Genomic DNA, 13,121 nt, shown 5'->3' on the forward strand with positions numbered 1-13,121 from the left:
CGGCGAGCGCTGAGCAGCCACATGTTGGCTAGTGGCTCCCGCAAACCGGACCACGGGGCCACAAGGCCTACTTCAGACAGCCCCGTCTCAGGGAGGTCAACCTGACTATCCCTCGAGCGGAACGGGTGGCTCGTCCTCAAGGCTCCTCAACCCCCTATCCCTGCTATCTGGAAACGTAGCAGTCAGTCAAGCTCTTTGAGGAATTCCAGACTGTTGCCTGAGAATTCGCTCTCACAGCGACTGTCCGGCATATAACCAGCGGTTATTAAATGTCGGGATAATTAATGATCCCGTGTGCAAAGAACCCCATGGGAGGCCGAGTGGCCGGGACCGAAAATGTCAGTCAAGTAGCAGGAGTGGGCGCCGGCGGGCGGCCTCCGTAGGCGGGACCCCGAGGCCTGGGCCCGCAGGGTTCCTCGGCGGGCGGGCGCCCAGATCCGGGGCTGGGCGGGCAGGGGCGCGGGGGGCGTGGGGGCCGCGGCCCGCCCACGCCCCCTCCCCCACGCCGCCGCCGCTGCTGCCGCCGAGCCCCGGAAGCGGGCGGGGATTTCCTGTGCCCGCCCCACCCGCGCCCGCCCGGCCGCCGTCTCCGCCTGTCGCTGGCTCCGCGGCCGCCGGCTCCGACGAAGCCGAGGGCGGAGGGGAGGGGCAGGCGGCGCCCAGGAGGGAGGCACGGGCCGCAGGCCAAGCGGACCGGGGTGAGTGGAGCCGGGCCGCTGAGAGTCGCGGCTGGAGGGAGGGACGCCAGGCTGCCCGGGGCGGCGGGTGGGGGCCCAGTCACCCATGGGGTGGGAGGAGGATCGACGCGGCCTCCGGGTCGCTGCCTTAACCGGGGGTCGGCCCCACTGACATTCTGTGCCCGCCCCTCGCCCTGGCTTCCCGGTCCCCGGCGTCGCTGTCAGGCCCCGCGGCTTCCCGCCGCTGTCACTCGCGCACAGGTTACCCCGTGGCTCCTTTCTCTTGACTTGCTCTTGCCCCCGTTCACGGGAAACCTGTTTTCTGACCTCACTTCCCCTGCCCCGGCTCTGCCTCTCTCGGATTCTCTGAAATTTGACCCTCTCCGGGGCACTGTGACAAGAAGAAGGGGAGCGGCAACCTTACTCCGGAGTGGGCGCCCGTCCCGCCCATGCCCCACCCGGGGCAGAGGGCAGGGTTCCCTGACCGAGCGCGACTCGCGCCTGTGCCCTTGGGCTGCTCTTTTTGCTACACCCTCCTTCCCAGTCCAACAGCGCCCGCTGCAAAAACTTCTTTCAGCAGGTGCCCTGACACTCCGATATGTGGGGAAAAGTGGGAAGTGGAAGCCTTAGAACCCAGACTCCAGTAGGCCTGGGAACATCCTGGAGCTAGGAAAAACCTAGTTAGGGCTGACACCCTTAACTGTCCAGGTGCTGACTCTGAGAGAGTGAACATCTTAGGAAATGCAGTGTGAGTATAAGTACCCACCCCCTTGTTGCTGAGATTTTTGCCAGCCCTTCCACAGGTTTTCTGTCCGTGCTCTGGAGAGGCTCACAGCTAGCCCAGTACGCTCTGCAGAAACAGGCTTCCCATCAAGGGACTGTGCTGCTGGGGAACTGGAGAAATGAGTTTGAGACAGGTGTCCAGGTATTAGATGTAGGTAAACCCTGAGGGAGGATATTCAAAGGGCGCTTGAGAAGCAAAAAAGATCTTCAGTGAAAAGAGGGAATTGGTGTCTTATGTGTTAAAAATATGGCAAACACAGGGGCTGGAATTCAGAAGAGAGAGCTAAAATGGAAGTTTCCCTTTATTACTTTATTGGGAATTTTCCTTTCTCATGAGAAATCTCTAAAAAGGAAACCTCCTAAGCCGGGAATCAGTCCAGGATGCTCCCATGAGGCCCTGAGACTTCTTTGGACTTCTGAGATGAAAGGGTAATTTGTTCCCTTCCTGTGCATTGGTCTTAGGGTTGCCACCTACCTCTTCTGTCAAAGACAAATAGGCAAGAAAATAAACAACTTGACATCTGTCATTACCTGTCCAGGGCTTCTAGGTTCTTGCAAATGTTACTGAATGAATATGAGTGAGCCAGGATAGTTAACCAAGGTTCTGACCTGTTTTGGGAAGCTTTTCACTGGCTCTGATTTCTTGAGTACTTTAATAATAATAATCTCTCTCTCTCTCTCTCTCTCTCTCACACACACACACACACACACACACACACAACAATGTTGTCAAGCAGAAAGGACTCCATGCAGTCTCACAGACTGTTTCTCTGGGAGAAGTCAGGGAAGCCCTTGTCACAACACATGAGACCTGTTCTGACTCCTAAGGTTTTTAGAGAAAAGTCCACAACCTGGTCCTGTGCACTACAGGAATAATAAGACTTTTTTTTTTTTTTTTTTAATCTAGAGGTGCCTGGGTGGCTCAGTTGGTTAAGTGTCTGCCTTAAGCTCAGGTCATGATCCCAGGGTCCTCGGTTAGAGCCCCTGCTTAGCTTCTCCGCCTGCCCCTCCTCCTGTTCATGCCCTCTCTCTCTCTCCCCCCCTCCCTCTCTTTCTCTCAAATAAATAAAATCTGTAAAAAAAATCTTTATCTCATCTAAATCTCTTCTTTTGCAATCAAGAGATTAGATCTATACAGAGCTATAAACCATTTCTCTTTCTTGGTAGCATCATTAATCAGCTTTTTTTCCTAGAGAGGAGAAAACTATGTCTATTGTTTTTAACTTCCCCAATGGCCATATTTCCCATCCCTTTCTCCACTTTTGTTTCTTCTGATGAAACATATTCTGGCTTCTTCATTCCTTTCTTTAAAACTGAGTGTATTTTTCTAATGAGACCTGAATAGTTCTTTCCTGTGTCTCAACTCACAGGATTGTTAATTCACACACTGAGATCATGTTAGCATCAACTATATCTCCTTTATCCAGTCTGGTTCAAACCCTTTCTGTTCTTTTATTACTTTTCTCAATTAGACATCCATCAACTCCTCACTGACCAACAATTTCTCCTGTTAGGGTTTCTTTGGATTTTTACACCTGCTTTCTGAGTTATTGGTCTTTCTACTACATTTCTTACCAGTTCTCATTTTCTGCATCAAAGTGATAGGTTATATCTCTTTGTTGAGACTTAAGTGAGGTGTCATTTGGTTCAGTCTTATAAAGGAGGGGTGTACTCCTTACACACACACACACAGACACACACCTTTGACTGGATCTTCTACGTTCAGTAATTATTTCATTTTGAACTAATTGATGAGAACGGGATTTGTGGCAGATATTCTTATATGTGATTATATCCATTTTTGTTGAGTGTAAGTCAGGGCACATCACATCCTACATGTGTCCAGATTGCTTAGTTTATTGTATTTTCAGTGGTTGAAATTAAATGAATAGCTTTTCCAGGATTGTTCTTTTTTTTTTTTTTTTTCCAAATGAAGTTCGTCCAGCCATCAGAGATATTCTGTTTCTGCAGTGTAGTCCCCAAAATAACTATTAGTGACTTTGCTGTTTAGCACCTGCTCACTTCTGAGTTCCCTTAGGAAGCTTGGCCCAGGCTTAGTTGATTGGAGCACACCAAACTTTTAAAGTTCATCTGCCATCAAGCTCCTCTTACCCAGTTTTATCTTTTTATCCCTGAGGCTGTTCTCCATAACTCCCTAGGAATATCACCCCTTTCCATTTTTAATGGGTGCAGCTGATAATGAATTTGTTCCAGGTCACAATTTGGGTTTGCAGCAAAAATGCTCTCAGAACAGACAGCAGTCCTGGGGACAGGATGGGAGTCAATGAATGTCCAGCTGGATGGAGCAGAGCCTCAGGTGGAAAGGGGAAGCCAAGAAGAGGGGCCATGGAGAATAGCACCAGGCCCACTGGAACACCTGTGCTGTGACCTTGAAGAGGAACCACAGTCCCTTCAGGAGAAGGGTGAGAGCCTAGACGGTGTATGTGTGTTTGAGTACTGTAACCAGTACCAGGACTAGTCCATTATTCCCGACTTCCTGGGCCTTGGTCATAGGAATATAAGGAGCTCCTGGATACTGTAAACCATAAAACTGGGCTTCTCCCATTTCTTGCATGATCACTCCCTCCACATGCTACAAGTGCATGGTTAGTGGTATTGAATGTGGGAGACAAAGGAAGTGACAACAACTCCGATTACTGTTGAGAACACACCCAGTAGCGTGCACTTTACTAGGTGAAAATTTTATTCAAATAATATCAATTCAAATCACAGCTAGTCTAGTAGAGATGGCTGACATATAAGCTTTACTAAAAACCACCTAATACCCTTGCAGAACATTTTGAGTGAAGGTCTCTTCCATTATGTGTGTGCATTTGAGTTTTACCAATGGGCATAGATATAGGAAAATGTGACCGTTCAGCTCCTCTAACATGGGGCCCAGGCTTTCATTGGGAAAGGGTGGATGGTCCATTTCTAGTGGTTCCTCTTTCTTCTTTCCAGCTCAGTCAGCTCCCTGGGTTCCTGCCATTCCCCAGGAGGGGAGCACCGGAGATTGGGAGATGGCAGCTGCACTTCTTGCGGCAGGATCACAGGTGGGCTGTCTGCTTCCCTTGGCCTCTCCCAGGGTCTCATCACTGCTGCCTTTCTGTAGCCTCGGCATCATCCTATTGATTTGTTATCTCACATGTTTACTAATGGCATCTTTATCTTAAAACTAAACAGATTCTTTCCCTTTCTGGGCGCTTATAATATCCTTGAAGAAAATAAGTGGCATGACAAGAAGAGGGGAATTCCTAGAGGTCATTTTTAATGGGTGGCTGTCCCATCCCTAGAGGGATTTTAAGAACAATTTATTAATGTCCCTTAAGAAAAAAATCTGGAAAGATTAGGAAAAGAGGATCTGAAGGAAGCTTAGAAGAGCATAAAGTAGGCAAGACTGGGTGGATAATGGGGCATTTATGGAAAAGAAGAGAAGATAGAAAGATGGGGCAGAGCCAGAGAGAGAAAATAGGTTTAGATTCAGCAGGCAATGGGAGACCCATGGAAAAAAAACAAAATGGTAGTAGTAGCTACAGCTACACTCTCAAAGTGCTTACATGCTTGCGGTTCTCTGAATGTTTTAGGTATATTAACCCAATCAACCCTGAGGGAAACCCAATTATGCCCATTTTACAGATGAGAAAATAGGGTAGGAAGAGATTAAGACACTCGTGTAAGGACAGACTGCTAATAATGGCAGAGTTAGGAGTCATTTGGCTCAAGAATTGGGCTCCTACCCACTACACATGCTGTCTCAAAAGGTAAGGGTGAGGCACGATGGGCAGATGGCAAGAAAGAATGTTTTGTCTATATCATTTTGTGATAATAGAAGAGGAAAGGTCAAGTGGTTAAAGGAGAGGCTAGTACTCAATTTCTGCAATTAAAAGAATGAGGCAAGTGAGAAAGACTGGGCAGATACCTGTAGTTAAACAGAGGAAGCAATGAGTTCATCGTACTTCCAACTTCCCATGGTCCTAGTGGGAAACTCATCAAGAGACATTATCTTCACTCACTCATTGACCATACTTTTGCCCCTCTACTTATCTATCTTTCACCAAAAGATATGCCTTTCCCAGGGACCTCTGGGAAATTCTTTCTCTAGATGTTCTCATACCCTCTCCTCTAGTACTTCAGCCTGTTATACTAGGATCACATTTTCCTTAAGGAACACTTACTAACAGATGATGCTACATTTTGTTTCAGGGCCTGGTGACCATCAAGGATGTGTCATTGTGCTTCTCTCAGGAGGAGTGGCGGAGCCTGGACCCTTCTCAGACAGACTTTTATGGAGAATATGTCATGCAAGAAAACTGTGGCATAGTGGTCTCTCTAAGTAAGCATGATCTCCCCTAGCCACTTTTAAAAGATTATACACTGGGAGGATCAAACCATCTGCTGCAGAGCTATCAGATAGTTTCTACCTAGGGTTCTTGGCTGGAAATCTAAGCTTTCATCAGAGAAGGAGCATTAAGGCTAATCCAAAGAGAATGGAAATGAGGTGTCATTTCTTAAAAACAGTAGCAAAATAATGCTGAATTGTGGAGAAGAGAACTTTAGGCTCTTCTTGGTTGGGAATTGGGAGGTTCTTACAAAGCAGAGAGAAGGACATTTAAGTGATAGAACTGAGTCCTTGGAAACTCAGCAAGCCATCTAGGATAAGATGGGAGTGGGGCTAGGAAGCTGTGGTAGGGCTAATTAAGTGAAGTTAAGGACAGTTGGGCTGGAAGTATTTGAAATTTGAGTGGAAGGGAACAGACACACCAGAGAAGAGAATATGATTATCTAAAAGAAAGAAGAGGGATTTAACAGAATTGGGGACATGAGAAAGGCCTGTATCTGGCCTTCTTTTATCTTCAGTTCCAAGGAGTAATCTAGGAAACAGCTTCCTTTCAGAAATAGAGAATTACAGTTGAACTCATTGACATCTCTGTTTTCCTTCTCCATGGGCAGGATTTCCAATTCCCAAACTGGACATGCTTTCTCAGCTAGAAGGAGGGGAAGAACAATGGGTCCCTGACCCCCAGGACTTGGAGGAGAGGGACATCCTGAGGGTCACATACACAGGTAAGCATCTAGAATAGACTTTCAGCAGCTGCTTTCAGCCCTCTTGGGGTGTTAACATTATGTGCCCATCTAATCCCTTCTCTGCTCAGTGAGTTACAGGGTCAAAAAGTGTACAGATCTTTTTCTCCAAAGGCAAGAGAGTGTAGCAGAAAGATTTAGAAGGCAGGATGTAGAACCAAACTGTGGACTTGGATCCAGGACCACACCTGGGGACCTTGGAAGAGTAATTAACCCGTTTGGTTTCCTCACCAGTAAATTATTGTGAGACTTAAATATGTTAACAGAGTAGAACAGTACCAGGCACATAATAAGCACTCAATAAATGTTAGTTGTTGTTGTTGTTATTGTTGATGTTATTGTTTAACCTCCCACCATTGTGGAGATGCTTTCCAGAGTGTCTCTAGTATTGCTGACAGGTGATCACTCATCCAGTAAGGATTGCAGCACATTTCTTAACTCTCCATTTATGCTTAGGCAGGAAGATGGAAGGAATTGTAATAAATAAATAACAACAATAGCATAGACCATTTACTAAGTGCTCACAATGTGCAGGTATTATGCTATCTATTTTATAACATCTGTCTTACAATTACTCCCATTTTACAGAAGAGGAAATGAAGGCTTACAGAAGTTAAGTGGGAAAGCTGAGGTTCAAAATTGGGAAATCTGCCTCCTAAGCCTAGGTTTTTAACTTCTACACCTCTTGCACTGTCTTGTACAACATTAGAGTCTGTTCTCCCAGCCTTTGTGGGGTGAGGTTGAGGCCCTAACAAGAGTCAGACAACCTTACCTGTGACTTGGTTCCCAGAATACTCTCTTGTGACTCCCCTCTTGGGGTTGGTATTTTCCCTTCTCCACAGGAGATGGAAGTGAGCATGAGGGCGATACCCCTGAACTAGAAGCAGAACCTCCCCGAATGTTATCTAGTGTGTCTGAAGATACTGTTCTATGGAACCCAGAACAGGATGAGAGCTGGGATTCCATGCCCAGGAGCTCCAGAGGAATGCTCCTGGGCCCACCTTTTCTTCAGGAAGATAGCTTCTCAAACCTTCTATGTAGCACAGAGATGGATTCCCTTTTAAGACCGCACACATGCCCCCAATGTGGGAAACAATTTGTGTGGGGCTCCCACCTTGCCAGGCACCAGCAAACACACACTGGGGAGCGGCCCTACAGCTGCCTCAAGTGTGAAAAGAGCTTCGGGCGAAGACACCACCTGATCCGGCACCAGAAAACCCACCTACATGACAAGCCCAGCAGGTGCTCAGAGTGTGGCAAGAATTTCCGATGCAACTCCCATCTGGCCAGCCACCAGAGAGTGCATATGGAAGGCAAATCCTGCAAGGGTCAAGAGGTTGGAGAGAGCCCAGGGGCCAGGAAACGGCAGCGTGCCCCACCAGTGCCAAAGTGCCATGTGTGCACTGAGTGTGGGAAGAGCTTTGGCCGACGGCACCATCTGGTAAGACACTGGCTGACCCATACTGGGGAGAAGCCCTTCCAGTGCCCTCGCTGTGAAAAGAGCTTTGGCCGTAAACATCACCTGGACAGGCACCTGCTGACCCACCAGGGACAGAGTCCCCGGAGCAGCTGGGACAGAGGGACATCTGTCTTTTGAAATCTGTTTCTGCTGCAGCTGTGGTCACATCTATCAGCAGCTGGTGCTACCAGGAGACTCTGCCAGAACTGCCCCTCTCCTGCACCCCAGTGGCCAGAATCATGATCCCTGGCTCCATCCCTAGAAAGAGGAGGTTCTAACATTGGCCAGACATTTCTCACCAGTTCTGTGAGATAGCACATAAAATGGAGTTCTTTGGGCAAAACTTTGAGGAAACAGTGCTTACTGCATGGGCTGATATTCAGCCCTAGCCCATTATCAAGGGTACCACTTGAGAATCAGCACTTTATTGCTGTGGTCCATTCTAAGTGGTTGGAACCTATGCCATACCAGTTAAATATTTGAGTAACACCTTTGTGTACTGTAACTATTCTATCCTTTCTGTATATAGAGAGGAAGACCATATTGGTATATTGAAGGCTCTAAGAACTTACGTGTACAGAGAATTGTTAAACACTTCTAACGCAGTGTTTCCTAAATGTGTTTGACCTCAGCGTCCTTTCTGTCTCATATCCCACAGAACTGGTGACTTTACGAAACACACTGGTGAACACTGGGTTAGAGGGTAATGAGGAAACAGGAAAGATATAGTGAGCCCCAGAGCCCCCCCCCCTTTTTTTTTATCCAAATGAAAGCTGAGGGGCAGACCTCATTCCTGTGTGGGTCCATCACACTTACCCTGATCATCCAAATATACATCCACACCTCTTACTATCCCCTACTGAAAAATAGAAATAAGAACTTTTCACCCTCTTTTTCCAACTCCCTTCATCCTTCTCATACATATATCTAGCTGAGAGATCACACTACAATGCTAAGAGATGGACTTATACCCCCCAAGGAACCCAGGCCCGCACAGAAGAAAAAAACTTTATCCCCTTGAACAGACCCCTCTCCTCTTGACTGTGTCTTTTTGTGTCTATGTGTATCTGTGTGCAGGGTCATTGAAGAGAGCATGCAAAGTGCAAAGTGTACAAGCTAGATTTTCTAGGGGCTGTTTTCTGGGGATGAGTGTAGTAGGGATTATATGGGATTTTTGTTTTGTTTCAAGATAAGAAGTAAACTGAGCAATTAAGGGAGCCCTCATGGAAAGGGTTAAGTGATGGATTAAGTTGTGAGAGTTGAAGTGTAAAGCCTTCCCTGGTGTAAGTGAGATCAAGATAACTGTGGATATGTATGTCTAGATCTAAATCTCTGGGCCACAGATTCTTTTTGTCTGGGAAGAGAGAGAAAGACACATCCTCAGAGAGGTGAGCTGTTTCTTGTCTGTTTCAAGTAAGATGCATATAGAAGCTTTGTGCTTAGTGGATTTCTTTGTCTTGTTTTAGTGCTGAGAAATTAGGACAGGAATTACAATGCTTGGAGGTTGTTGTCCTCACTCTTATTTGACCTTGATTGCCTCATCAAGGAAGCAGTTTTTCTTGAGGATCTCATTCTTCCAGAAACAGAACTTTAGGGAAAATGGCTGTGGTTTAGCTTTTAAGCTGACAGTGGGGAGGGGGTAGTGTTTTGGGTTTTCTTCCCAGCTCTGGGAAGGAATCCACACTAAGACTCTTAACTCCAGGAATTGTATAAGTATTCTAGCATCTATTGGTTGATGAGTTGTCATTGTTTTGCTTTATTGATAATGTGTTAATACCAATCTTTTAAAAACTTTCTTATATATAAGAGCAGTTTGGGGTTAGGAAGAGAAAGGAGCAAAGCAGATGAAAGTGGGATAATTTCTCTTCAATGCTTAGATTCTGGTTTTTCCTTAACACACATATTTCTCAACCACAATTGGTGGAATTAACCAGAGAGACAAGAGGAAGTAAGCTGCAACAATGTAGTTTAGTGATTGTCCCATTTGCTTGGCAAAAACTGGGTGAATCACAGCTCCTCAGAATTCTGGACCCAAATGGAGCTGAAAATAGGATCATTTTGATGACTGGGCTTAGAGTGGATATGACTCAAACAACCCAGCCCACACCTCCATTTTTCCACTCAGAGCCCCTTTCCTTCTTTGCCGGGAATACACTTCTCTTGCTTATGTTCCTGCATATGGAGCAAAATGGCCAGCCCTTTGTAAGGTCCTCAGAGACAGCAGTATTTTAGGATTAGTATTGGGAGATACCCCAGGCTGTAAGAGAGTATTGGATTCCAGTGGGAAAACCGGACTACACCATTTCTTTTACCCTCTCACTGTGCCTCATTCATTAATGCAGATCAGCTCTGTGTAAGCAATGGTTCAGAACCTGTTTTAGATCACAGACCCTTATGAGACTCTGATAAAAAACAGAAACTCACTTTTGAGAAAAACAGACATTAGCAATTCACTCTGTTTTATATATACACAATTAGCAGGTTCAGAGCCCATCCATGGAACCACTAAACTGGGGTCATGGGGAGTTACCGTGACCCAATATGGTCATTTATATATTTGTGTCAAAAATTACAAGGCAAAGATCACTATTTTAAGGACTAGATATGAGAGGCAGTAGGGTATAAAGACAGAGTCTAGTCTTTAATGACTAGAAGAGTATTGCTGACATTCTACTCTATGTTTTTTCTTAAAAAAAGATGACATGCTGACAAATGGAGCTCCTCACAAACCTTGTTTTAAAGACTTGTGGGAGGTGACTCTCTCTACTATCAGATCACACATCTTAATAACCAAATGTTAACCTCCAGCTGTTGATCTGTTTTAGTAATTGTAAGGATAGCAAGTGAAGCCCCCAAAGTGTGAGTGCTGTCATAGCACCCAAATGAAAGGCATGATGAGTCTAAGAGCTTTCTGCAGAAAGGACATCCCTTCAGGTCATTTCTGGTATACCACTGTCTTCTCTACCTCAGTCCAACACCACTTCCCTTGGATGAAAAATAAAATAAGCAGCAGCCATCAGATGGGTGAATAGATTTGAATGATTTTTCCCACAGGGAATCAGCTTCAAACTCCCATCTTTCCCCTAACTGGCTTTGCCACATGTCTACCCTATCCCCTTTAAATAAAAAAAAGTTAAAAAAAAACAAAAAAAACTGTCTCTGTGTTCTCTCTGGGCAAATATAAAATGGAGAAACCCATCCTCAGGAACCCATTATCTTTTCCTTCTCTGGACGAATATCCTCCCCTTTGCACCCCATCAAAGTATATCTGCAGAGAAGCCCTTCAAAGCATTAACTTTTCCCAGAGTTATTTACATCTTAAGCCTTAACACAGATGTAGAAGTGGAAGGCAAAAGTTTTCCCTTGTCAAAGTGATGTTATACCTTCGGGGAGCTAAAGGGGTGATAATTTATGACAAAAATCTTTTCCTTTCCTGCACTCCTACACTTAAACCACTGTTTCCTTATTTCCATCAAGGGCAAGGTGAGCCCTGACTCAGAACCAGAGGTGCCAGAGAAATGTTTTTTTCCACCTCTGTTCAGATGAGTGGTGGATGGGGATGAGTGGGGCTGGGCAGTAATAGAAAGGTGAAATCTATTCCTTTAGACCCCATAGAAATCCTGAGCTGGGAAAATTTCCTTCTGTTCCTTGGAGCATTACAGGAGGTCTTAGGTCTCAAAATATGGTCTCTGTACCAGCAGCATCTACATAACCTGGGAACTTGCTTTAGAAATGCAAACTCTCAGGCTCCACCCAGACAAGCTGAATCAGAAACTCTGGGAGTGGAGCCCAGCAATCAGTCTTCACTTGCCTTCCAGAATATCTGATATACGCTAAAGTTTGAGAATCACTGGCCAGGAGATTCAAATTCCACTTCAATCAGTGGTATCTTACCTTCTTCAAATGGAGAGAGAGGGGAATCTTTACGCCCTGTGGTCAGATTTATTTTCTGCAACCCTTCAATACTAGTTTCTCCTCAGTTCTGGTTCCATTGAGTCCCCACCCTCAAATCAGTAAAAGGAGTGGGTTAGTCAACAATTTTAGAGACTGTGTTGGAGCCATGCCAAACTGTGGTAACTGATTGGGGCTAGAGCTTCGACAATGGACACTAAGGATTCATGGGTCGTCCAGAAATCTGAAAAGACAAAAAGGAGCAGATATCTCAAAGAAAGGAAAAAACATTGTAAAACTGAAAAACCAACATCCAAAGAAATAGTCCTACTTTGCTATTTACCTGGTCCTTCTCCTGGCCTAGTACGTTGGCCTGGAGGCATGCAAGGTGAACGTTTACCTCAGGATAAGAGAGTAAGACCAGCTCTCCCAAGCCCTCCAGACTCAGGATTGCATTGGAGATCAATGAGGTACCAAGCAAGGGATTCCAAACCATGATATGGCCTACCCTATGGGCAAGGGCAATGGAAGCATTGGAGAGCCACACAAGAAAGAACGAGGCTCATTTAATAATATGTGACACAAGCAAGATTTGAACCCAGACTCTGTGCACCAGGTAGAGTTGTAATCATTTAAGCCATGGCACCTATGTAAAAAATGCATTTCCTCCTTTGAAGATTCTGTCCAATTCAGGCTGCAGGAGGGGACCTGTCTTGCAGACCCTGGTCACTTTACCTCCTCTAGCTCCTCTCCAAACCAAACCCACGAGGACAGACTGAATTGACTGTTACCAACCCACCACCCCTGTGGGGCTCTCCCAAGATCAAAAGGTTGGAGTTTGGGAGAGGTCATCAGCCCCTCTTCTCCAGATGAAGAAACCTGGCTACAGTTTTCTTCAACTACAGGCCGCAGGGGTCTCTCTCTCTTGCCTTTCCAGTCACTGCCTCCATTTTCCCAATAAATGGAGTTCCTTCTCCACTCTTTGCTCCCACTTCTCTTTTTCTGTTGGTGTGATTTGGGTTGGGTTTTTTATTTTGTTTTGTTTTGTTTTGTTTTGCCTGGGGAATGCCTCACCTTCCCAAGGTTATTGTTCTTCTACTATCCTTCTCTATCGCAGTTAACTCTCTTCAAGCTTCTAGCCAGTTCCATTCTACCAAGCCCCCTATCCCTCTGCCTGTTGTCCAGTTTGTCAGGTTTAAGCCTACAAAGCAGGGTCAATGACTCATACT

General features: G+C 45.9%; 1 protein-coding gene across 3 annotated transcripts; it reads left to right on the forward strand.

Annotated features, from left to right (window-relative positions):
• Nucleotides 1-542: 542 nt before the first annotated feature.
• On the forward strand, nucleotides 543-11,154 carry ZNF641 (zinc finger protein 641). Of its 3 annotated transcripts, none has more exons than XM_004781957.3 (6): nucleotides 543-698; nucleotides 3,675-3,883; nucleotides 4,422-4,513; nucleotides 5,664-5,793; nucleotides 6,411-6,524; nucleotides 7,385-11,154. In XM_004781957.3, the coding sequence occupies exons 2-6, from the start codon at nucleotides 3,700-3,702 to the stop codon at nucleotides 8,137-8,139; spliced, it is 1,275 nt and encodes a 424-aa protein (XP_004782014.1). In that variant the 5' UTR covers nucleotides 543-698; nucleotides 3,675-3,699; the 3' UTR covers nucleotides 8,140-11,154. The 3 variants fall into 3 exon arrangements, with proteins under 3 accessions (XP_004782014.1, XP_044928940.1, XP_044928939.1); XM_045073004.1 differs by lacking the exon at nucleotides 543-698 and adding an exon at nucleotides 1,049-1,425; XM_045073005.1 differs by lacking the exon at nucleotides 3,675-3,883 and having other exon boundaries at nucleotides 593-698.
• Nucleotides 11,155-13,121: the final 1,967 nt, after the last annotated feature.

This window comes from Mustela putorius, unplaced genomic scaffold (assembly GCF_011764305.1).
Source record: "Mustela putorius furo isolate JIRA1106 unplaced genomic scaffold, ASM1176430v1.1 tig00537227_pilon_pilon_pilon, whole genome shotgun sequence".
Taxonomy (NCBI): domain Eukaryota; kingdom Metazoa; phylum Chordata; class Mammalia; order Carnivora; family Mustelidae; genus Mustela; species Mustela putorius.

Excerpts from the sequence above, each read along its gene's own strand:
- ZNF641 (XM_004781957.3), top strand. The coding sequence starts at position 3,700 with ATGCTCTCAGAACAGACAGCAGTCCTGGGGACAGGATGGGAGTCAATG. Across the intron at positions 5,794-6,410 it reads TGGCATAGTGGTCTCTCTAA|GATTTCCAATTCCCAAACTG; the intron begins GTAAGCATGATC and ends CTCCATGGGCAG. Across the intron at positions 6,525-7,384 it reads CCTGAGGGTCACATACACAG|GAGATGGAAGTGAGCATGAG; the intron begins GTAAGCATCTAG and ends CCTTCTCCACAG.